Here is a 27,049-nt window from a genome sequence, read left to right as displayed (position 1 = left end):
CAGCCCTAGTGTGCGCCTGTAGCTCGGAAAATTAATTGTGGCTATAGCCGCCTCGATCGCTGTCTCCCCAGCCTCGCCGCCGCCGTTCCGGGACGCGCCCGCCTGGTCTCCCCCCCTTTGGGGTGCTGCTGCTGCTGCTGCTGCTGCTGTGACTGCTGCTGCTGCTGCAGCAGGAGGAGGAGGAGAAGGAGGAGGAGGAAGAGGAGGAGGAGGAAGAAAAAAGGGGGGGCGGGGTGGGGGGAAGACCATGAAGTAGAGTTGGGAGCGAGAGAGCTTCACCCCCGGGGCGGTGGTTGTTTCTCTTTTCTTTCTTTCTTTCTTTCCTTTTTTTTTTTTTAAATTTCCTGAGGGGTGGTTGCTGCTTTTGCTACATGACTTGCCAGCGCCCGAGATTGCGGTCCAACTGCGCTGCCGCCGGTGCGCTCAGTGCTCCTGCCGCTGCCGCCGCCGCAAGTGCCACCCGCACCCTGCTCGGCACCCTTCCGTCGCTGCCGCCGCCGCCGCCGCCGCCGCCGCCGGTCCGCTCCCGCGCCCCCGCCGCCGGTCCCGCGGGCGCAGCCGCCGCCGCTTCCCCCCCAGAGTAGTGGGTGATGTTGGACATGGGAGATAGGAAAGAGGTGAAAATGATCCCAAAGTCCTCCTTCAGCATCAACAGCCTGGTGCCCGAGGCGGTGCAGAGCGACAACCACCACGCGGGCCACGGCCACCACAACAGCCACCACCCTCCGCCCCACCACCACCACCACCACGGCCACCACCACCACCACCACCCGCCGCCGCCGCCGCCGCCGCCCCAGCAGCAGCAGCAGCCGCCGCCGCCGCCGCCGCAGCCGCAGCAGCAGCACCCCCCGCCGCCCCAGCCCCCTCAGGCCCCCCAGGCGCGCGGCGCCCCGGCCGATGACGAGGAGGATAAGGGACCCCAGCAGCTCCTGCTTCCTCCACCCCCTCAGGGAGCCGCCTCGGCCGCCGGCGCCTCGAACGCCCTAGACGGGGCCAAAGCCGACGGGCTCGGGGGCAAAGGGGAGCCCGGCGGCGGCGGAGGAGGCGGCGGGGCCGGAGACCTGGCCCCTGTGGGGCCAGAGGAGAAGGAGAAGGGGTCCGGGGGGGAGGAGAAGAAGGGGGCGGGCGAGGGCGGCAAGGACGGGGAGGGGGGCAAGGAAGGGGAGAAGAAGAACGGCAAGTACGAGAAGCCGCCCTTCAGCTATAACGCCCTGATCATGATGGCCATCCGCCAGAGCCCCGAGAAGCGCCTCACCCTCAACGGCATCTACGAGTTCATCATGAAGAACTTTCCCTACTACCGGGAGAACAAGCAGGGCTGGCAGAACTCCATCCGGCACAACCTGTCCCTGAACAAGTGCTTCGTCAAGGTCCCCCGCCACTACGACGACCCGGGCAAAGGGAACTACTGGATGCTGGACCCCTCGAGCGACGACGTGTTCATCGGGGGCACGACCGGCAAACTGCGCCGGAGATCCACGACGTCCCGGGCCAAGCTGGCCTTCAAACGCGGGGCCAGGCTCACCTCCACCGGACTGACCTTCATGGATCGGGCGGGCTCCTTGTACTGGCCCATGTCCCCCTTCCTGTCCCTGCACCACCCCCGGGCCAGCAGCACTTTGAGTTACAACGGCACCACGTCCGCCTACCCCAGTCACCCGATGCCCTACAGCTCCGTGTTGACTCAGAACTCGCTGGGCAACAACCACTCCTTTTCCACTTCCAACGGGTTAAGTGTTGATAGACTCGTCAACGGGGAGATCCCTTACGCCACGCATCACCTTACGGCCGCCGCCCTGGCGGCTTCTGTGCCCTGCGGGCTGTCCGTCCCCTGCTCCGGGACCTATTCCCTGAACCCTTGCTCCGTCAATCTGCTGGCGGGACAGACCAGTTACTTTTTCCCCCATGTCCCTCACCCTTCCATGACTTCTCAAAGCAGCACTTCAATGACCGCCCGGGCCGCTTCCTCCTCCACGTCTCCGCAGGCACCCTCCACCCTGCCCTGTGAGTCCTTAAGACCCTCTTTGCCAAGTTTTACAACGGGACTGTCTGGAGGACTTTCTGATTATTTCACACATCAAAATCAGGGGTCTTCTTCCAACCCTTTAATACATTAACATCCCTGGGACCAGACTGTAAGTGAACATTTTACACACATTTGCATTGTAAATGATAATTAAAAAAAATAAGTCCAGGTATTTTTTATTAAGTCCCCCATTTTCTGTACGTTTGTTCAGTCTTTAGGGTTGTTTATTATTCTAACAAGGTGTGGAGTGTCAGCGAGGTGCAATGTGGGGAGAAGACATTGTAGACTACGAGGTTTGGAAGTCGAAATTATAGTAGAACGTGTATCTAAATAGTGACTGCTTTGCAATTTTTATTCAGCCACGACGAGTCTATCACTAGTTACCACCAAGATTTCCATGTTTGCAGTATTATAAGTTATCATGGATATACATGGTGGATGGAGTCCTTGGAGGAAAAAAAACACTAAATTATGGGAAAAGTGGGGGGGGAGTTTAAAACTGTAATTTGTATTTTAAAAGAATTAAGAGTAAAGATTCCCAAGAAACGACATTTGGGCCATTTATTGTTTTGTCCTTTTCCTTAAGAAACTGGTTTTTGTTTACTTTTAGACCAAAGATTGGGTTTTAGAAAATGCACTCGGTGAACTAAGGATTTCAAAGAGAAGCAAAAAACAAAACGTAACAAAACAAACAAAAAAAAAAGCACGTTTCAGTTCGCAGCACTGCCCATGCAAATGAGTCAGAAGGGGACAAAATTAATGATTGCCTTCAGTTTGTGTTGTGTATATTTTGATGTATGTGGTCACTAACAGGTCACTTTTATTTTTCCTAAATGTAGTGAAATGTTAATACCTATTGTACTTATAGGTAAACCTTGCAAATATGTAACCTGTGTTGCGCCAATGCCGCATAAATTTGAGTGATTGTTAATGTCGTCTTAAAATTTCTTGATTGTGATACTGTGGTCATATGCCCGTGTTTGTCACTTACAAAAAAATGTTTACTATGAACACACAGAAATAAAAAAAATAGGCTAAATTCATATATACCTTGATAGTTTTGTCTCTTTTATTAAGTAGGCCTAATCTACAAAAGATTAAAGTTATAAATAAATCAAAAGGATGGCTCTATAGGCCAACCTTGGATTTAAATAGCTCCTTAGATTTAAATGGAAACTTTTTTATATTTAAAAAAAAAGCAAGAAAAAAATAGTATTTTCCTCCAAATGGAATTAAACTATTTAAAAAAAGGAGCAGCAGGTTATTTGTTTAACTCTAGTTATTTTTTACTATAGACTTTTTCAGCGGATCTCTTTAAATTTCTATGTATACACAGCAATTTATTAATTTATCTAGTGATATGTGTGCATAGATATTTACTCTGTTTATTTTCCATTCAATTGACAGAATGCTTACTTTTCTATTCACCTTGTTTCAGGCTTGAAAAAATATTTATAGCCTCTGGCTGATTATATATATGTATATGTATATGGCTAGATAGCAATGACTATAATATACACATATTATACATATGCATATGTAGGTATATGTATATATGTATACACAGAGAGATCCCTACAGTTCAGGGAGTATTTGCGCTTTTGATGCTGCAAACATTTTGTTTAATAATATTTGTATTTATAGTTTCTAAGTCAGCATTTATTTTTGTGGCTGTTTACCCACAGTGAGAGTTCTAATAAAGATGTGCTAAAGTTGAAATACAATTTTGCTGGAAGTGATCTCCTGATGTAATGACTTTGCAGATCAATGTTTATATTTTCTTTCCAAATTCTCAGTTTTAACCTCTACTTCTTCAGGTGAAGAAAGATGCCTCTCTTTTTTACCCCCCCCCCCCGAAATAAATATTTATTAGTTGATTCTCTATAAATATGTTAGCAATTTTCAACTGGAAGTTTGTCATATTTGCTTACACTGAGCTATACTTCTGTTTTCATTTGTAACGGAACCAAAACCAAGCAAAAACAACCAAACAAAAACAAAAAAAGTTTCTTGATGAGTGTCACACCTCCTGAAAACAATTAGAAAACTTGAGCAAGAGGTTTACTAGAACTAATTGGATCCCAGGGTGATTCTGTGGAGGACAAGTTGTTCATTTGTTACAATTGTATAGTCTGAAATGCGTTCTGCAGTAATGCAATAAGCCAGCTACTTCTTACAATGGGCCCAATGAAAAATAATCTGTTCTAGAGATCTTATCTGGAAACACTTAAAGAGTTGAACTAAAAGAAAAAAAGCCTAGGGGAGTCAAGGCCTCTCTAGAAGATTCAAATTTGAAATGCAGAATACCTTACTTGAATATTTAATATTGTTTATGGGGGACTGGGTGGGGGGGAGCGTTTTTTTTCTTATTGGAAATAAATAACTCCTCCCCAACAGATCTAAGAGAAGCATTTTTTTTATGAGGTCTGGAAATAGTAAAGAAAAGAATCAAATAGTCCAGAAAAAAAATGTGTTTTGTTTTAAATCTAGATAAGTCTAAATCCCTACTTTTAGGATTTTTTTTTTAATGAGTTGATCTTAGGCAAATACCATTCTTTTCAGTTCCACTACCCCTAGAAAATTATGTGATAGGAACATATGTAAATATGTAATACACCAATAGTTTTATTGATATATCAACAATAAAACATTAAATATATTAAAATCTGCCATTTTATTTTAAAGTAGTAATGAAACCCCAAATTCTAGAATTAGGTAATGAGGGAATCTCATTTGCATATTTTTGACCTAAACAAAATTAAAGGATTGCTTCTGTTTTTTTATAGAATTGGCATAATGGGTTATTTAGCACTTTGAAATGAGATTTATTGTTGAGAACTCTAGATGCATATAGGAAATGTGTTGGGGCTGTAAAAAGTTTAAACAATGAAACTGAGGTCTTGTATTTAAGGTTTTATTTTCACTGATGGGCTTTTTTGTTCTGTTTTCATAAGTAATTCCTTATTTGGGAAAAAAAGATGACATTGCAGGGGTTTTGTTTTTGTTTTTGTTTTGTGTTCTTTTTCAAATGCATTTAGTGAATGAGATTTCAATGCCAAATACTGTGCTTTGAGATCTGTAGTAAACAGCTACCTAAGAATTTCAGGTGTTATTGACTTATTTATACTGTTGGGAATTGAGGGTTGGGTGGATGTTGATCCATACACATAGCCAAGGCACCTTTATGGTCTTTATTGGAAGCAATTTATGATTTCCAAGTAGAAATTGGGGAAATATACACATATAAATGTATCTATGTATGTATAAATATAATATAAATAGATAATTTTATAGGAGGCTTGTTAAGGACTAAATATGCACATTTTATTTACCTCAGTCTGATGATCCCCCCCCCCCCCATTTCTTCTTAGAGCTATTGTTCTCTAGCATTCTTTTCAAACATAGGCAAGGCAATGTGGTAAGGAGTTTAAGACACTTTCACTTCCAATGATTCACTCTATAAAGTTGATCTTTGCTTCCATCTACCTTTGTTAAGTAAAAGCTTTAAAGAAAATTTTGGAAATTTTTATTTAGTTATTTTACAATTAATGCGTTAGAGAAAAAATTAAAATGTTTCTTAGTTTTTAATCATATTTGTATACTATATATATTGAATTTTTAAAGAAATGTGATCATTAGAAATAATTCTCTGAATGTGAATTCAATGAATTCACTAGTTTCAGAAAATTTAATAAGAAAATATAAAATGCAAAATTGTATGCTTAAATTAGAATAAAAATTAAAATAGCATTAACCATTGAATAAATATTATTAGCCATAACCCATTTTTATTTTTAAAATAGTTAAAAGACTCTGAAATAGGATCTCCCAAACAATCTTTCTTTTTCTATGATAAGACTGATATTAAAAAAGATGATGTCCAGAGCGCTGAATTTCAATGTATTCAGTTGTCTTATGAAGATTTATTTTCTGTAGTTATGAACATCTATAGAAAACTAAGAGGAAGATAAAAGTGATTTTTTTCAGTTCTTTGTTGTTAATTCTCTCTGCATTTTAACATTATTTATTGTTCCTTTAAACTACTTTCCTGGGTTGTCTAACTCTAATCTTTCACAAATAAAATTCTAAATATATATATATATATGTATATATATATATATATGTATATACATTTATATATTCACATATATACACACACACTATGTAAAAATGGTATTTTCCCCAGCATAATTAGAGAAAAATGCATAAATCCAAATGACTTTGCTTCAGGAGAAAATTATTGCATGGCAGCTGAATGGTTCAAGTACTAGGTTCTTGGGACTCAAGTACTGGTGATGTACTGGACGAGTAAAGGGTGAAGGTGAAGATCATTAGAAGTTTCAGCGCTGGCTGGCGAAGACTGCTGAGGTTGTGTAACTGCCTGGAGGGCGGGGTTCCTGCACATTCCTACCTCCCTGGACAACCTGCGCTCTCCTCCAGCTTACTTACAGACAGCCCGGACCCTTCACCAGGAAAACGAACCCAACCATCTCACCTGGCAGCAGGGTAGGTGAAACATAAAAGAAAACTTTCTCTTTTTCCTTCTTACTCTTTTTCTGATGTTAAAAGAAAAAAAAGGCCGCCACATAGAGCACGTACACACATAACACTAATATCCCCATTCTCCTATAACTTTCTTTGTAGGAAGGGTGTGGATAGTCTCCACTGTCTTAACGCCCAATTATTTTCGCGTGTGATAAAAGATTTCCTTTCCAAGACCCCTCTCCCAGTCCCACGGTGCCCCTACCCTTCAACCCCTGGTATAATAATCCAGCGCTTTTTTTTCTATAAAGTCTTAACTTTTTACTCCAGGGACGGTCAGTTCTAGGTTTTGATCTAGTGGATAAAGTCTATAGGCTCCCTGGGGAGAAGGGAGTGTTACTCGAATGGTTATGAAGGCTGTGTGTGTGTGTGTGTGTGTGTGTGTGTGTGTGTGTGTGTGTCTTTTTCCCCCTTCCCATTTCTATTTTCTTTCCAAGACGCTGAGAGGCATGGACCGCAAACCACTGGTGTAAAAGTTCTTGGCCAGAAAGTGTACCCTACCCACAGAATCGGTAAGTGGAATGACTTCTTTGAAAGATGAGGGGCCTTTGGAGTTTGTTTGGGTGCACGATGTTTGACTGTGTTATAAGCTAAGACTGAGGTCTGGGATAGATCTGATGAATAAGCTAGGAAATTTTCTGTAGCAGGAGTGAGCAGAAAAATTACCTACAATACATCCCCACCCCTTTATTTTCTTGCCCTTGGGGGGGGGGGGAATCACTGCTTTTCTAAGAAGTAAGTGTGTCCCTAATCTAGTAAGGAGGGGAAATAGAGAAGGAAGTGACTTTTGATCAAATGGTGCTTCAATCATTATTTTATCCGTGAAGAAATGTATTTAGTAGGAAGAATTTGACTGTCTCGGCTGCTCTCATCAAGAGTTTTCCAATTCCTCGACACACCTTCATAAAAAAAAAGTACATTTAAGTTCTCTATCCTACCCTTCACTTACCATACCCTTACACTCTAATTAGCACCAGATGACCCAAAGCCATTCACTACCTTCCTTCCCTTCCCAATACAGCCGCTCCTTAATCTAGTGTCTTAGAAAAGTGAACATTTCATTTGAAGCCGATGGGTTTTCAAGGGCTTTTGGAGCACTGGATATATGATGTGTGTATGGGAAGGGATATGAATTTGAAATAGTCTCTTTTTAGAGACATTCGTTCTCTTTGCCTTCAAAGTACCAGGAAAATGAGCACCAGGAGTCTTGAGTTTGAATTTGTGCCTTTTGGGAATATTCCTGGTCTCGACTTTGGGGATCTCAAGCAAATAATTGATTTTTAATGCATTCTTTGGAGGCAGCGGCGCACACTCGAGACCGTGGAGTTAAACAGAGGCTGGGATGCAAAGAAATAGAGTCGAAAAAAAGCATAACAAAAATGAGGTTTGAGAAAGAGATGAATGTATTGGAAATTTAGATCGAGTTTTTTTTTTAATTTTTTCTTTCCAATATATTGAATAGAATCGCAGGTGGAGATAGAGGCAGGGCGGCAGAGATTGAGATCATGGGTGATTGCGACCCTTACGGTTTTATTTCTATCTTCCTTGCGTAAGAGTGAAAGAAAGACCGAATAGACCGAGACTTTCTTTAGCTTAAACTGGGCTCTTCTTTAGTCAGAGGGCAGAGTTGTAAGGGCCGCTGCACTGGGAGCAGCAAGGTGAGGGCGCTCTTACCCAGGAGAAAGCAAGCTTTCTGGTTTGGTCATTCGCACAGGCTCGATTTTCAGGTGGCAGGAAAATTGACTCTATAGAGCCGTGTAGGTTGGTGGTGGTATTTTTTTTTTTTAGTCGATCCTCATTGTTTACACGGTGCCTATTTCAGATCTCTGCACTTATCTGCCAGTTGATAAAACTGTTTTCTCTGTGATAGACATCTTCTTCTCTCCTCCCCACTCCCCACCCCTTCTGCCTTTCCGATTTCCACCCCATTTCCCTTTTCTAAGTTAACCTCTAGCAGTTCCAATCTGGGACTTTATGGAAAAGAGAAGTTTCCCCCCAGGGTTGCCTTGGGGTAGGTTTGGTGTGTGTGTGACGGGGACAGGGGGAGGAATGCAGATAGAAGGAAACGGGGCGCTGGGAGGGGTGCATTAAGAAGCTCAGTACCCGAGAGTACGGAGAAAGGCAGAATCACTTCATTCGTTGAGCCCCCTACACACACTCCCTGTTCTTTCCTCCTCCCTCAGCTTTGCCTCTTTGCTTTCACAGATTCAGCATCATCCAGTAACCCATATGAGTTAGGAAAAGGGAACTAGAGCACATTAAGTAAACCTCCAGAATTCGTCTGGTAGACTGACCGTCCTGCCAGGTTACCGCATTGAAAAAATCAGAACCTAGGGATGGTAGCAGTGGATGGGTATTGAGAAAGAAACATACCAATGATTATTATTAAAAAAAAAAAATTAAACATTTCTAGAGGTGCAGTTTTTTTATTTTCTTTTTGTGTTTGTTTTGTTTTGCTGCAGTTTTTTTTTTCGTTTTTGTAAATCCGAGAGCCTCTCCGCTGTCATTTGCTGAATGCGGGTCGGGGTATCCTTTCTCTCTTGCCTATGGCCTTGCTCGGTGCTCCTTCCAGGGTGAAGGAAAAGTCACACCGAGTAGACAGCACACGGTGAGAATTGCTTTTTTTTTTTCTGATATTCCGAGTGCTCCTGGAGCCTCATTACTGAACCAAATGGAATCTTGATTTTAGTCTCACCTGGCAGGAGCTTGCAGTGTTCATAAGAGACGTTTCCTTAGTTCTGTGCGTTCGACTCTTCCAGCGCCCGAAATTCTATTTCTTTCATTTTTGAAATCTAGAGGTCTTTTGCCATGCAAAATACCTTTCCAGGATCTCGAGTCTGGGTGGAAAATATTTTCCATCCTGATCAGGATATTGGAAAGGTTATCAACATTGGGGAGCGGCTTCTTGGGGTTGTTTCGTTTCCCTCACTCTGGGGTGAACTTTAATGATGTGATAGTCTGCATTGAAAGTTAAATTAGCTGTTACATTAACCGCAGACAATGACTAATCATATTCTCCTTTGGGCCCCACTCCTCCCTCCTTCTTCTCGTATCCTTGGCTGTTTGGAAAATAGAGGAACTATGGAAACTTGACTGTATTAGAAGTATTATCCCAATAATTGTGTAGGTTAGGCAAAGGGGAAAAAAAGATCGCGTTCAGAAAAGTTTTGAGTGCTTAAACAGTAACTAAACTTTTTTGTTTAGGTCTGGATTCGAGGGATTGTAGGGTGAAATAGTAATAATATAAATTTACATTTTCATTTGTAGAAAGGTCGCTCAAGGTGGCACAAAATGTTGGATTTTTTTTTAAATGATCCGTGTTAAACAGGAAAACCCACACCTTTCTCTCTTGTGCCCATCTACATACATTATTCATATTGCAATGGGAAAGAATTTTGCACTGAAATAAACAATCTAACATTTAACTTTTAAAAAAAAAGCCTGGAAGTGCAACTTGCATCTTTCTTGGGCTTGACACTTATTTTGTGTTCAGGAAAGGAATGATTTGCAATATATTTAAGATACTTTAAGAAAAAAATCTTGCTGGATGTAGATTGCCTGCTCACTGCATGTCTAGGAGCAAAGCGTTCCATGTTAAGGAGGAAATTATATTTCCCTCATTTGTTGGAACAAAAGCCCCAAAGAAGATTTAAATCTGATGATACTACAGTAGTTGCAAATCGTATAAAATACTGAGCACTATTTTTAGAAGATCAATTATGTGTTTTATTTTTTTCCTACATAAAGCACACTGAATGAATAATTAGGGGCTTCGGTGAAGGCTGAAAATTTTCTAGGCAAAGAATAAGGTGCTAATTTTATTATTTGATAATTTTATTATTTTTATCATTACTGATGAAGCTTGGCAAGCCTTACTTGGGGAAAAGAAGTAGAGTACCCAGTTTTATTCTTCGGAAACACTGCAGAGTGAATAATTTATAATCAACTAGAAGTGACATCAAGGGTCTTTTTAAAATAAAGGAATAAGATTTATTGGAGTTAAAATGTTTTAAAAATTATATAGTGACATCTTTGTAGGCTGGAGTGCTAGTATCGATCATTTCCTCATCAATAGTGTTGTCTACATCTTCATTGATTTGTGTCTTTATTTATGCAGAGCTTTGGGTATTTACTTAGATATTTTGATATTTCCATCTCTATGATTATAGGAGGTAGGGTTTTATAGAAAATATACACTAGGAAGCATCTTTGACAGATGCATTTTGCCTAAAACTGAAAGGGAATTACGGCAGTCTAGTGCGTTTGTAACTCTACTGAAACCGGCCATCCTTTTAGAGCAATTAATAGGTTATTTGTAATTGGAAGTTCATATCACAAATATCTTGTATTTGCTTAACTAGTGCAATTGTGATCTTCTCTAGAAATTAGGAAGCCATAGGATTTTATGAAATAAACTTGTTGTTGAAGGGGCATGAAATGGGTGTGTAGGATGTCATGTATTTCCCACCCCCCTTTACCTTTTCTAATCATACAGGGGCCTCTGAAGTTTCCTAGTATTGAGACTATCAGGGTCCAAAATGTCTGGAATATAAAAAGAAGGCATCATTATACCTTTATACAATTCTTAAAGTTATAGTTATGCCTGCACTAGTTATTGCAAGCAAGAAGCTTCAGTGTCCTTAGATGCAATTAATGGTGTATATATATTATGATACTAATAAAGGAAGACTATATAATTGTAGCTTTTAAGCATAAATATAATATTCCTATTTGTCTATTTTAAAAAAGTCACTTGGACTGTCAAATGTTTCTATCTATGAACACTACAGAGTAATGATAATACCATATCGGTGTATAACCCTTTACAGTTTACAGAGCACTTTCACACGCATAATCTCATTTGGTCTTCACAACAACCCTGTGAAGTAGGCAAAGGAAGGAATGTGTTTGTGTTGTTTTGCTTTTGTAAGATGACTTGAAAATTAAATAGCAGTCTTTTAATGTACTAGTGAATTTTTTCATCAGACTGTGGGGCTCATTTTATACACCTCAAGGTAGATTCTACCTTTTCTAATATTTTGGAAGAAATCTACTAAATAAAGGTTATCATTTCCACTCACATCATACTTATTCAGAGCCCTTCCCTCTTCTCTTCAAGTAATTTTTGTTGGAGTAGTCTTCTCTGCATCGAATTTTTTGGAATGAAAGAGTCAAAGGGGAAAAAGTGACTTAGTCTCTTTCCACCAGGCAGGTTTTCCAGAGTCCACCTCTTATCAACATCTAGGAGCTTAGAGGCTTTGCTGAAGCCTCCCAGTGGTTGTTGATGAAAAGGGGGAGAGCAGAGGAGCTCAAAGTCAAACTGTTAAGAAGTTGGGGAGAACATGCTAAAGGAAAGGGCTTGTTTATAAATCCAGAAAGCTTCTCAAGCCCCGGGAAAGTTCAAATCGGAATGAGATTTTTCCTGGGCCATACGTTCCTATGCAACCTGTAGATGTCGAGATTCCAGAGCATCGAATGAGCATCTATCGAAGTATTTTTTTTAACATCTCCCTCTTCCTTACACACACACACACACACACACACACACACACACACACACACACACACAGACACGCACACACCCCTCATGTCTTATGTTCTGTGATAGTGAACTGTCTGAGGTTGAATCACTTTCCCTCCAAGTCTTTCCTGTGAATGAACCCGAAAACACTCGACAGATCGTAAATAATCGTTTTAATGAGTGTGCAAAGCGTGCGACGGGTGTACCGAGCTGTCGGGTTAAACAAACAACTTGTACCCTGACAAAATCCGATTGTTAAAGTGCAAAGTGATGTCAGTACAATTTTTATCACCATTTGGGAAACCCCAGATCTGACACCCTGGAGTCCAATTTTCCCCATTAAAGAAAAATAACAATATTTTCTAAGCGTGTGTGATCTTCTTTAATGTTAGTCATGGCTCCACTGAAACCGGTATTTTCTAGCTAGAAAGGTACTAGAGTTAGATTCCTTCCTTCTCCCCTCAACTCATCGCTCCCCCTCCCCCTTGAGGAATTACTTTGAGGAAAAAGCAAGAGTCTTAGAGGGACAAGATTTTTTTTTGATTCTTTACTTGATATTTGCAAATTAATGTTATAAGTGATATATATATATATATATATATATATATATATATATATATATATAGTCAAAGAGCACAGGAAATTAACATCGAGTTAACTGCACATGAACCAGGATTGGTTCTGTCCTAGATCCAATGTTGTACTGACCTAGATCCAACGTGTCTACCTTTGTGGTGTTTTGCAGTTCAGAAATTACTCCAGCACTAAGATCTTGCGGTTAAAATGTTCAGCTACTGGGAGAAAAGACTTAGAACTGTTATCAAACTAAACATTCATTAACACAGGTGGGCTGTGAGAGATCATGTTAGCCTTTTGCTTTCAAGGAAGATAAAGTTAAGAAGCTGATGGGGAAAGAAATCTGATGAGTAAAAATCTTGATTTTCATAGGAAAGCATGGTTTAATTCTAGAGTCCTTTAACAAAAACACTCCGACATTTATTTACAAATAATTGGAGAGATTGTTTTCCTCTGTTTTATTTTTTTTGTTTTCCTTTCTTTTCAGCCAATTAAATAATCTGCTTGAAATAAGAAATAGGGACAAGGCCCTAGACTTTTACCCCATAAGACACTCCACACCCTAAAAGCAAAATTCAATTTTAAAAAATCTCTTTACACATTTTGTCATACTTTTTTGGAACAGAAATGTATAAAATAGTGTGCAGGAATACCTAGAGCCCATACACAAATCCATTCAAAAGTTTATGTATAGATCACTCATAGTTTGTTGAGGACCCTAATAACTAAGTTATTCACTTGTTAATATCCTCAGCAAAATAGAGTCAGGGTTCTGACTGGAAAGTATATTTTCTCTTCATCAAATAAATAACATAAAACTCACTTTGCTGAAGGAAAGAAAAAAAAAGCCTCCCAATTCATTTTATTCCTAACAACTTCTTAGGTTCCAGTTCCTCTTCTAAATCTAATTGCATTGGAGAAATGAAATATAAGGTGTCTGATAGTCCAAGTTTCAGAATCAAATCAGAAGTATACTCTACTAGGTTAAGCCATGATTTCCTTGCTTCCTTCTTTCCTTCCTTTTTCTTCTAACCTTTCTTCTTTCCTTCCTTTCTCCCTTCCTTTTTCTTTCTGTCTTTCTCCCTTCTCATTTGCTTTATCTATTGACCTACAGAGAGAAGAACAACTTTAAAATATTAATATTCAAACCTGCAACTTCAGAAAAAGATGATCAAGAATCTAGGAACTACCCTTACTGATTTAGGTTATAAACTAATAAGAATGGAGATAGGAAATAAAAAGGAGATAGATAAAAACATTAGTTTTTTATTAAATGTAACTCCCCTAAACTGATTTAGTACATTGGGATATGGAAGTGTAATAACATAAGGGAAAAAAAACCTTTTCTAAAATTCCTTTTGCATACAGCAAGTTACACAATTAGAACCTAAATAGATGTAATCCCTTTGCCCTGATTTAGGTGTAAAGTTGTAAAAAGTCATTGGAACATCCTCATCCCCTCTCCTTTTTAGATGCGTAAACATCAATGCTAAGAGGGTGCGTCTGTTTTTATGTGTATATGTACTTAAAGAAATTCGCTATCAAAACATTAATTATATTTGAAAGTGAGCGAAGCGCTTGTTGCTGAGAGAGCTGCATTATTGAATTTATATTCCACAGAAATGTCGGCAGAAAGTGATGAAATTGTAGAACTGTCTCCAATAATATACCCTATGCAATGAGTGTGTAACATTTTAGAATAGGGGAGGGAAAGTAAATTTTTCTGGAAGTGATCTCAGATGTTTGGATGTTCATGAGCGGATGAAATACACGTGAAAATGGAAATCACGTGAAGAACATACATGGCACCTTTGTTCTCTGACAACAGAAACAAATAGGCTTTTCCCCCAACCCAGCAGATAAATCATAGAATGATCTTAGCTGAATATTCAACCATGTGACTGACTCACTAAAAACATTTCAATTATGATTTTCCTCCTTTGCCCCGAAGTCCTGTTTATTTCACAGCTGCCACATTTTGAATCCAAAATTTAGAATTTTTCCCTACTGATGCTCAAACTCTACCGACTGTATGAATCATCACTGATCATTTTTAGTTTTTAGCATAATTACTGGTTTTCGCCTTTAAATTACCAATAAACTAATTAAACCGACTCACTAATCTTCCCAAACTTTTGTTGATGGCGATAATAGCTATAGCTGCAATACCAACAGTAATAAAATAGAAGCTGCAATAATAAAACAATCACCAATAATAATATAAAAATCTGCTAAAATATCTTCTTGGAGAGGTAGACCCCCCCCCCCAAATTTCTTCTCCGTCTCAAATCTCTTTTGAGGCAGTCTCATTTTTTAATCTGATTTCCCCTCCCACTTTCCTGGAGGTTAGGCTGAGGAGCTGCAGTATATCCACAATTCAACGACATTTAGTCCGTCTTAGAAATATGGGACATGATGAAATACAACATCATTTTGGGAGATTTCTTTTGTCTGGCTATAGCAGGGCTCAGAATGCCTCTCCCCACTGCACCCCTTTTAATAATCAGAACTTAGCTCTTTATCCTGTGTGTTAAAAGAAAGAGAGAGGGGAAAAATAGAAATAACCCCTCCCCATCCACACCCATCCCCACTCCCAGTCATTTTTGCCCATATTAACTGTTAATAGACTCGAAAAACGGACAGACGAGAAGAGAAGCTAAGAAGGTGAATAGGAGAGATCTCCAGGTGTGAAATGTTGATGAAAAGATGCATGGAGATAGTGGCGGTATTTAAAGTGGGCAGAGCCCTCATGGCTATAATTTACGTAGGATTAGGTGCCTATAAGGAAGGGAAACGTCCGGAGGCACCTTGCAGCGAAAGGTGTGTGTTTGTGTTTGTGTGTTTGTGTGTTTGTGTGTCTGTGTGTGTGTGTGTGTGTGTGTGTGTGTGTGTGTGTGTGTGTGTAGGCGGAGGACCCGTTGGATGAATGAACACGAGTCCTTCCTTATCGCCATTGGTCAAGGCAGAGAGGGTTGGGACTAGAGGACTGAGGAGTTTTGGACTCTTTGGGCTAGATGGGCTAGAAAGGAAGCGTTAAAAGGGAGGAGGGGAAAGTTTTCTGGGGGTGGGTGGTGGGGCGTATGTTCTGGGAGAAAGTAGTTGGTGGCAGTCTACATAGTAAATAGGAGTCTATCTCCCCGGGAGAAGGGAGAGATGCTTTTTGTCAACTGTCAAACCTACCAGGGCTTATTGTTCTAAGTGAGAGAAAAGCAACCAGTTTCCTAGACTAGTTCGCAATAATTTGCTTGTGAATCTGGACTTGAAGTGATTCAAAGGACTTCTCCACAAACCCTCCCCTTCCCAGGGAAAAAAAGGGGGGGGGGAGGAGAGAAAGGGAATTAGACCTAACGTCTTCCAGGCAGATGTCCGGGGTTAAAACAGGTTGTTTGATAATTGCTTTTCTTTTGTGGGAGAAAACCTGTGGGGAGGGGTAAAGGAAAAAAGAACCGAACAGAGGAGGAAGAAATAATGGAAGAGGAGGATGAAAAAGAGCACAGGAAGAGAGGAAGAAGAAGAAGGAGGAAGAAGAAGGAAGGGAAAGAAGGAGGAGAGGAAGGAAGGAAGGAAGGAAGGAAGAAGAAGAAGAAGAAGAAGAAGAAGAAGAAGAAGAAGAAGAAGAAGAAGAAAGGAGAAGGAGGAAGAGGGGGAGGAGGAGGAATGGGGATCAGGTGGGGGAACAAGTAAAAGAGATAGAAGAGGAGGAGGAGGAGGAAGAGGAGGAAGAGAATTCATTTGCTGCTCAACTGCTACAAACAGAAGATATGTGTTTACTGTTGGTGTGAAAAAGCCTATCATGGAATAGGGGATGAAAAAGAGGGTGAAGTTCCCCAGTAAAAGCAACTATCTTTTCTCCTTACATATTTTTCGGGAATGTGGAATCTCTGGGCAAATATAATATACATGACTCTTTTCATATAAATTCAAAATAGGGAAATCTAGATAGGTAGTTCAATATTAAACTTGATTACAGATAGTTTTTGCTTCCTGAGAACATTGACTCCAAATGATTGCTTCTAACCCCTATTATGTGTATTAGCATTTTTATTGTTATTATTAACAATACTAAAAATAAAAAGTAGATTTTTCCCATCTCCCCACCACCCACCCAAATAAACAAAAAGAAAGCAAAACCAAAATAATCTTTCCTTTCTAATCACTGAGGGCTGAGTAATGTTTATTTTTTTATAATACAACTTCTTGCCCTGTCCTTTTCATCAAAGGTAGGCAAGGAGAGAATTCTGCAAATCTACTGTAGTAAATTCAACCAAGTTGTATACTAAGAATTTTGTCTAACCATATCGCTACCATTCAACAACTCTAGAAAATCGCTATTCAGGCTCCAACTGTATCTATCATTCAGCTATGCAAGGGATTTTATTTTTTTTGAAAGTTTCTGATATCCGCTAGAAGTGCCCTAATAACTGCTAGTAGATTCTCTCCCCTCCCCAATCTAACTTCTGTAGGAAAAGTTTTAGCTCCTTGTGATTATATAAAGACCTCCATTTCCTGCTTTTTTCTTTTTTCGAAGGGAAAAATTCATTGTCCCATAATTCTCTGACCTTTTCCCATTAAAAAAAATTGTTGATTGTGATAAAAAACACACACAAAACAAAAATTTCCATCTATTGGTCTTTTTCTCATATATATTCAATTTATTACTTAAAAGTATCATTTTTTTCAAATAGTATTTTAATAGAACATAACCAGAAAATAAGGAAGTAATATTTTTGAAAAACTGATTAGAAAACTATAATTAGGATGACAAAATATAAATAATGCAATAGTCACATATTCTAAACATTTATATACCTGACCATCTGAAAAAGTTTCATTTCTTTCTCTTTTTCAAACCAGTAGACTTCCAGAGAGAGAGAGAGAGGGGGATATTGAAGTATAATATGAAATATTTGGCCAATTTGTTCTTATGCATGTATATATATATATATATATGTTTATATACACACATATACATATCTTCATACACACAGATATATGCATGTCAATTTGGCCAAAAGAGTCATCACATGATGGCCATAGCATTAGAACACATGTGGGTTTACATATGGTAGTAATTTAGGTAGTAAGGGAAAAAATTAAAATGCCTAAAATTTATATAAATTCCCTTAAATTTTCATGAAAGTTTGCATATCTTTGTAATCTTGGGAGAAATGAGGAATCATTTTAAAAACTCAAATTCATATAAATATTTCTTAAACTTACTTGAAACCTAATTTTTTCTTTTCTGTGAATAATGGAGATGAGGAGTCATTCATTGTTTATTTTTTTTAAATTGTAGATCTTATCGTATGTTTAAGGTCCTAATAAACTGAGATCTGATGAATGCATCCCTTCAAATTCATCTCCAAGTTAATATTAGGAAAATGAAATATAATTACAGTAAAAACAGCAGAGTGGAATTTTATATTCCTGTTTCTCCTGATAAAAAAAAATGCAAAAAGAAAACTTTAAAAAGTAACAGTGACTATTTTTCAATATATTGCAAAGTATTCAGTGTATTGCGAAGTCGAAAAAAATTGCAGGAACCCTCCGTTAGGTTGCTAGTGGTAATGGGAAGAGTCCTAGAAGACAATTACCCCAAAATAAGAGACTGGAAAGAGTAATGAAAGTTTGAAATGTCTTTACTATGTATCAACAATGACCCCTTCTTTAGAGAGGATTAGTGCTCCCTCACTTACCCAATTTGTTTAAGAATAGGAGGGATTTGACAAGATATAACCAAATAAAAGTGTTGGAGGAGGAGAGAATGGGATGGGACCAGGAGGGAGAGACAATTTTAGTCTGTCTCTAAGCGCACATGCTTCATTTGTATCCTACAGTATTAATGCATGTTAGTTATTACGTGTCCATGTCAAAAGAAAAAGGACTATACCACAATCCTACAGTTGCAGCTGATTTTACACTTTCCCATACAACTAAACATTCCTTAAGCTCCAAGCATTAATCCAGGTTTCCAAACAAAATGCGAACCTGCTTGGGAGTGGGATGGGACAGGGGGCTGGGGTGGATCGGGGAAGGCAAGAGAGGAGCCCTGGTGAGATTCAGTGGTTATTTCTACTGGGGTCTTCCTCCTGGAGGTTTTTGCAGAGCAGAGCTCTGAAAACAGAAAGGTGAAAAAAAACCATAATCTTTGTTGAGTCATGGGAAATTCGATTCAAATTTAACAAACATCTATTGAATGCTTACTATGGTCATGGGGAGAGAGGGTTAGATAAAATTCTGCTCAGGGGTTGGGACTAAAGGAGCAGTTTCAAAACAAATCTGCCGGAAATCGAGCTTCCTACGAATGAAAATGAAGGAATTTATGCATATTCTAATCTCCCCTCTTCGACTGCTATTTTGGAGGAAGAGACTTCTTTTGCTGATGGTGGGACTTTTTTGTTCCACACAGGAAACGTGTAAATGAACACAACTGTTTTTTGTTTCTTTTTCTACCCCCACCGGCAACCTGGTTCATTAAATCTAGCCTAGGTCCAAATTTGATTCTTAATATTTACAGGTAGCTTTTGTGTTATTGTTGTTGTGAATGTGGGTGTTTAGGACTTGCGTGGGTGAAGCTATCCTGGATTAAACCCCGGAAAATTGCACTGGAGTCTTTATTCCATCATTATTAATTCCTTATAGGGGATTCTGTATCTGTGTTTGCTGTTCTGTGTGTCTGTATGCGTGTGTTTGTGTGTGTGTGTGTGTGTGGGTGAGGTTGGGAATAGGAGGATCAGAGTGGGGGGGGAAGAATAAACTCAAGTATTCCTTTCCTTGATACATAAAGTTTAGTCTCCGAGGCTTCTCTGTGCCACAACCCGATTTCCACCTCCCCAACCCCAGCGATGATCAACGATCTGGTTGGGATGAAGAGAGCTTAAAATGATCACACAAAACATGTTGTCAAGATCTATTTACTGTCCACCCAGAGCCCAAACATTTTCCCTCCCACGTCTTGGGAAGAAAATCTGAGTATGAGGGATGTTTTAAAATTTATTTTAAAATCCACAAGAAATTCTGATTCTTTCACCACTTAGATATTATGTAAACTTGTACTTCTCCCCTGCCCCCAGGTATAAGGAAAAAAAACTTAAGGGTGAGTATTGAGATTCTCTACTAGTTACTGCTGAAATTTGTTGAGGAAGACGGAAGAGTAGACCTGGTAGAGTTTGTGTAAGACATGGAAGAGAGAAATATCTATCTGGTTTTGGAATGGGAGAGTGAGAAAAAAAAACAGAAGAGAAAGAGAGAGAGAGAGAGAGAGCGAGCAGAGAGGAGTAACTTTGCCTCTTCTCCCTCAACACCCCACCTCATATCTATATTTACTTTTTTAGAGAGCTCAGTCAGAAATGGGGACACCACTCCAGTCATCTGAATATTGGATTCCTGCTGATTCTCACCCCTTTCCATCCCCCACCCCCCAAATGTCCTTGCTCCCTTCAACAGATGATATGAATGCTGAACTTTGGGTGTCTGAAAGAATCTGATCCATGCAAGGATTTTCAATTCTGGGCCAAAGGCTTGGAGTTTCAGACTGTCAGAACAAAAATATTCAATATTTGGGAACAAGGCATTGGGAACAAGGTGAAGGGCAACTGGACAGCCCTAGCCCCCAAATCGGTGCTCACAGAAAGACAAGTCTAATGAGAATGAGACTGTTTTTAAAAGTGACTCCCAACCCCCCCACATACCCTCTTCCCCCCCCTAAATAAAGCAAAAACCAAGAAGGGATACATTTTAGAACTATATTTCGTGCTTCTCAAACTTTTTGGTACTCTACTTGCCCTATTTTCTCTTGTATCCCCTTGCCTTTTTACATTGTCTTGTGTGTGGGAGGGGTGGCTTGTTGGAGGGAGATTGGGGTAGTTGGGAGAAATAGGTAAAATAAAACCAGTCAAAACAAGAATTTACCTTCTAGGTTCCACCATAGAACTCCAGGCTCTGATTTACCTGAGGAAGATCTGTATTGCTGAAGTAGAGGGAAAGGAAACTAGAAAGTTTAAACTAGGAGTTGATTCATCACCTGGCCAGTTTATTAGAATCACCCTGATCTCCTTCTCAGGCTAACAACCTTCATAGACTCCCTTTCATAGACCAGCTTGAGGAAAATTTTGCATTAAGTAGTTTGCCTGAGCAGCCCTCAAAGCTGGGAGAGTTTGGACTGCTTTTCCTAGTTTCCTAGCATCCTTAGTAGTACTTTTCCTGAAGAATTAAGATTCTTCTTTAATGGTTATCTTTGTGACTTAAGATATGGAGTATGTTTTAGGGTAAGAAATGTGAGTCCTAGAGTCTGCAATTTGACATTTGCCATATATATGACCACAGGCAAATCTAACTTCTCTGAACTTCATTTTTCTCATCTTAACAATGGGAGTAGTGATAGTATTGATAATCTATCTCATAGCATAGCTATAAGAGTCAAATGAGATAAAGTATAAGAAATTCTTTGTAAATCTTAAAGTACATTAGAGTATTGACTGTTGTAGTTTTTGCCTTTACAAAGCTTATTCTACTTTGGCTGTATCTTCATTTGAGCAGAGTTGATGGATAGCTCACTACCCAGAGATGATGTTTTAATTTTGGGTTTTTACAAACAAGCAAAATGTGGCCTTCAGTCCTACTATTTGTTAGTCAAAAGGGGTGGAGGAGTGGAAGAGTATTATTTTGAAACTGTCTGAGGTGCAGGGAAACATATAGCAATGTCAAAGAAGGACTTCTTCCTTTTTTGCATAAAAAATGACCTTTTAATCATCTGGCCTTTGTAGAAGACACTATTGACTAACATCATGTAACCTCTTGATGCAAAATGTTAGATATATATATATACATATATATATATGTATATATCAACATTAAGCAAGACTTAACTGTTCTGCTGATTAGAGGAGTTTTGCAGTTGTTTTTTGTTTCCCTGTTCTATTGAATGCAAAGTGGAAAAAATGAAGACATTAGACATTTTGGTGATTTATCATAGGATTGAGAATTTAGAAACATTAAAGATCATCTAGTCCAACCACTTCATTTTTACTGATAAGGAAAATAAGACCTAGCTGAAGGTCACACAGTGGAGGAGCTGGGATTCCAACTCATACCCCAAATCTCAAACTCTTCCCATTATATCTTGTAATAAAGCGTTTATAGATTGATACCTAGAAAATTATCAACCAGTAGCAATCCCTGGTTGTGTTTTAATCTTTCCTTTTATTTAAATATCCTGACTACTTATTATATTGACTTAGCATGCTCTAACACAGAAAATAAATATCCTTATCTAGAGGTCAAGCAAACCAAGAAAGAATTGTTCAGTTTTCAGTATCTTCTTTCTTTCCCATTCCTTATTCTAAATATATCCATCTATACAATTCATTCATTATAATTAAATATGTTTTCATTTTAACTTTCTCATAGCTAGGATATTTCTGGTTTATATGCATATATATGCACACATACATATATACACATACAGACATATATGAGCATATGTTTACATACTAGATTTAGTGAGTCAACATTACTGTAAAAGTTAAATTTGATTTTTGCATCAATTTTCTCATCTGTAAAATGATAACTTCTAGGATTATGTGTGAAAACAAAATGAGATACTATATTGATTAACTGCCTACCAAACATAAAAGAATGTGAGTTTCACAAAGGCTATTAAAATGGGAAGTATATCATCATCATCATCATCATCATCATGCTTAGTAGTATTAGTAGTATTTAGTAGTAGTAGATTTACATACATATTTACATATCCTTCTATCTTCTTGTGACCTAGCAGGTATATAAAAACTTATTTTTTTTACAAATGTAAGTGAAAGTGACTGGAAATTAAGATATATGGTGAATAGAATAGTTCTGAAATGATTTAAAGTATATAATTCATAAAGGAGGAGGGTAAATTTAATCAGTATGGGCTTATGAGAGGAAATAATTTTTTTTTAAGTTTTTGCAAGGCAATGGGGTTAAGTGGCTTGCCCAAGGCCACACAGCTAGGCAATTATTAAGTGTCTGATGTTGGATTTGAACTCAGGTACTCCTGACTCCAAGGCCAGTGCTCTATCCACTACGCCACCTAGCCGCCCTGTGAGAGGAAGTAATTTTGATGTGGGTTTTGAAGGAAGAAATTGGCAGAAGGAGGTAAGGAGAGCATTCAAAGTTGTAAGAATGCTTATTGGTAACATGGAGTCATGGGACTCTTGAATGTCAGTCAGAAGCATTTGTATTTGACATTAGAAATCAATCATAAGAAGTCATGGTCAGTTATTAAGAAGAATGTTGATTTAGGGGCATAGATTAAAAACTGGAAGGAACTTCATAGATTATATTCTCAAATTCCTTCATTTTGTAGATGAGGAAACTGAGGTTAAGAAAAGTTGAAGCATTTTCTCTAGGTCATATGTCATACTTAGTAAATTAGCAGAACCAAGATATGAGCCCTAATCATTAAACTCAAAATCTTTGATCTTTGATCAAACACCATGAGAATCATCATAGGCAATGTCTATGATGATTCTCATGGTGTTTGATGGTGTTTCTAATAATGGCATATGAGATGAATTGAAAGGAAGATTGGAATCTGATTGGAATCTCTGACTGGAAAACAACAGGTTGTTTCTTTTAAAGATGACACATCAAGGCTCTGAATTAGAGAACTAACTGAAATCTGATCCCTCTCTAGGAAATGTGGAATTCTGAGTTAACTCATATTTTATTTTTTCCTTTCCTTTCCATAAATTTGCATGTGCTTGATCTAAAGTTGAAATGAGAATAAATGACTTCTTTTAGTAGCAAAAGAAATTGAAAAAAAAGGTAGACTATAGAATGTGTTTAGAAAGATGGAGAGAATGTACCAAAAAATAATAGTGAGTATGGTTATGGAGATGAATAAAGGATTTATGAATTGGTTGTATGGTTATGAGCCCTAGTATCTTTTTTAGCATCATTTGACCCTAAGACCTCATTCTTCCCTTGCCTGCTACTTCCATTAGTATAAGAAGTAAAGAGGCCTCTAAAATTTGTGATATTTATTTCCTTGATTTACTTCAACCTAGAGAATATAATGCTTATAGAAATGCAAAAAAGAAAGTAATTTTGAGAGATATTTCAGAGTTATAATGGGCTAAATTTTGCAATGGACAAGAGAGGCATACATGAGAGAAAAGTAGAAAAGATTCCAAAAGGTTTAGCTTCAAGAATTGGGATATGACAGTAATATTGACAATAATGGGACAATAGTGAAGGCATCCATGTTGGGTAGACATTGAACTCAATTTTCTTGCATATTAAATTTCAAATGATTTCCTATGGATAATGAGAATTATGTGACCAGAAACTCTAAGGAATGAATAGATGTGTAGGGGGAGAAACCTGCCATGACTGAGCAAATCTTTAAGTTATATGAAAATATTATATATTTCAGGGGACCATAGAACTCTAGTGTGGTATATTAATCAGTGCCTGTTTTCCATGAGTAGTTTGGATATATATATATGATAGAAAGAAAAGGGTGAAAAGTAGTATGAGTGATAGCAAGTTATTGTGAACAATGCCAAAGCATTATTTTTTTTCAGGAGTGTAAGAAAAGTCACACATTTTAATTCACAGATTACTACAAAACATTAACAAACTAATTCACAGAGTTCTTTTAGGAGGCTGCAAGGTAAAGAATGTAAGTTTTTGGTAAAGATGGTGAAGCTAAGCAAAGAAGGAAACACAAGCTGGGCTAGTAGGTACATCAAAGACACTTAAGAAGGGGAAAAGGGATAGGGAAGAAGAAGAAAATATGGGAACAGTCACAAGATAGTAGCTGGGTTAAGATCACCAGAGATGCAACATCTTGGCAGAAAAGGGGCAGAACTTTTATTTTTTTTCCCCAAGAACCAATCAACAGCATTTATTAAGTTATATGCCAGGGTAGGTAGAAGTTGGGTTACGAATAGCTTTGAAAGCCCCAACGAAGGGTTTGTATTTGTTCCTAAGAGCAATAGGGAGCTACTGCAGCTTCTTGAGAAGAGGAATGTCATAGTCAGACCTGGGCTTTAGAAATGTTCCTTTAGATATGATTTCTCTCTGTCACATTCAATTTGGATCGATGTACACCATGGAAACAACATAAAGACTGGCAAATTGCCCTCTGTGGGGATGGGAGGAGGGAAGCAGGACTAGGGGGAAAACTGCAAAACTCATAAAATCTTTTTTTTTAGGTTTTTGCAAGGCAAATAGGGTTAAGTGGCTTGCCCAAGGCCACACAGCTAGGTAATTATTAAGTGTCTGAGACCGGATTTGAACCCAGGTACTCCTGACTTCAAGGCCAGTGCTTCATCCACTGTGCCACCTAGCTGCCCCTAAATAAAATCTTTTTTAAAAAAAGAAATGCTCCTTTGGCAGTTGGATCAACAGTTGGACCCCCTTCCTCTCATTCAGCATTCTTTTTTCTTTTTTTTTCTTTTCTTTTTTTTTCTTTTTTTCTTTTTTTAAATTTTTATTAAAGATATTATTTGAGTTCTACAGTTTTCCCCCAATCCTGCTTCCCTCCCCCCACCCCCACCCCACAGATAGCACTCCGTCAGTCCATACCCTGCCCCCATGTCGTACCTTGATCCAAACTGGGTGCGATGAGAGAGAAATCATATCCTTAAACAGAACAGAATTCTCAGAGGTAACCAGATCAAACCATAAGACATCTGGGTTTTTTTTTTTCCCGAATTAAAGGGAATAGTCCTTGTACTTTGTTCAAACTCCACAGCTCCTTATCTGGATACAGATGGTACAAAGCATTATTTTTAAAAATGATTTCATTGTTCTGTTAATACCAAGACCATGAAGTTTAAACATAGAAGAGGCTTTGGAAATCATTTAATTTAGCTCCTTCATTTCACAGAAGAAGAAACTAAGGTCTAGAAAGCTTAAGTAACTTTCCCAAGGTCCCACAGGTACTAACAGATACATCATAGGGGCTAATTTCATAAGAAATACCCTTAGTTCTGAAAAAATGAAAGAATGGAAAATTCAGTAGAAATTTTAAGACTTCTTTTTGAGTGTATCAAGCTTTTTAAAAAAATTGTTACTTTAATCTTTATCTCTAGGATGTCAAGTGGTACAATGTAAAAAAATCTACATGTTCTGTTTTATTTCTTATTGTAGTGTTTTCTAAACCCTTTAAAACTGTCAATTCATGTTCTATTTTATTTTCTGCATGGGGCCCTATTCTATGTTTGCTAGTCATAGAACTGGGAAACCAATGACCAAACGAAACATAAAAATTTCATTCCACTATGCCCACCCCCTCCCTCATGAATCTTTAGAGATAATCCATGGAATTCTTAGGTTCCATGGAACATGTAAAGAAACACTGGTTTAGAGCATTCAGAAAATATAATTTTTAGACAAAATGAACATGAATATTTTTGCATACTAACAAAACACTGGGATTTGGGCAAATGGATTAGTCATTAGAGAAGAACTGTGGGTAGACTGATTATATCTCTTCAAGAAGTTTGCAACCTAATCATAATCATAGAGCACCAAATAATTTTCACTATATCATCCATACCTAAAGGCATCTTATATTAACTTCATAGGTCATTATGATTGAAAACTGTCTGATCACAAATATCTGTATATCACAATCATGGAATACTATTATGCCATAAGAAACTCAGTATAAACACCAGTGAACTGACTGAAGGAAGACTGGTATGACCTGATCCAGAGCAAAGTAAACAGAGCCAAAAGAACAATTATATGATTACAATGATATAAATTAAAAACAATACCAAAGGAAAATCAAATTAAATGAAGTGCTGAATTTTGGTAGAAGAGAAGTTAACTGAAGCACATTTTTCTTCTTTCAGTAGAGAATTGGAGGACTAACTCAAAGAAATGTTGACTATGATGTCTGATGAAATTATTGCTTTAACTGAACTTTTTTACTCCATTACAAGAAAAGATTCACTGGTGATACTCAGAGGGAGAATATATTTACAAATAGAGAGAGAGACATCTATAAAATTTTGTGTAGGTTGGCATTTCTAAATAATTCTGTTTGCTTTTTTTGTGGAAAAATGTGATCCTGTTCATCTATACTGATTTCACTTGTCATACAGTTATATGATTGAGGATTTGAGATAGCCCAAACTCTATGGTAGTAAGTATTTAGTGTGGAACTGTGATTTGGACATTGTACGGTTAAGATAACTGAGGACTACAATGGAAAATTAATTCATTGTTCCTCCAAGAGGTCTAAAGTAATAACTCATTGGCTCAGTAGGACCAAGGCATCCTTGGAAATGGTGCTAATTCTTCTTGCCTTTTAAAACTTTATAAAAATGAAATTTCATAAGAGAGGAATACCAACCTAATAATTCTTTTTCATTTATAGG

General features: G+C 38.4%; 1 protein-coding gene across 1 annotated transcript; it reads left to right on the top strand.

Moving 5' to 3' along the window:
- The first annotated feature begins 590 nt into the window (after positions 1-590).
- Positions 591-2,117, top strand: FOXG1 (forkhead box G1). The gene has a single exon (XM_074232051.1). The coding sequence runs from the start codon at positions 591-593 to the stop codon at positions 2,115-2,117; it is 1,527 nt and encodes a 508-aa protein (XP_074088152.1).
- The last annotated feature ends 24,932 nt before the right edge of the window (positions 2,118-27,049 follow it).

This window comes from Macrotis lagotis, chromosome 4 (genome assembly GCF_037893015.1).
Source record: "Macrotis lagotis isolate mMagLag1 chromosome 4, bilby.v1.9.chrom.fasta, whole genome shotgun sequence".
Lineage (NCBI taxonomy): Eukaryota > Metazoa > Chordata > Mammalia > Peramelemorphia > Peramelidae > Macrotis > Macrotis lagotis.
This window is presented reverse-complemented; position numbering and strand designations above follow the sequence as displayed.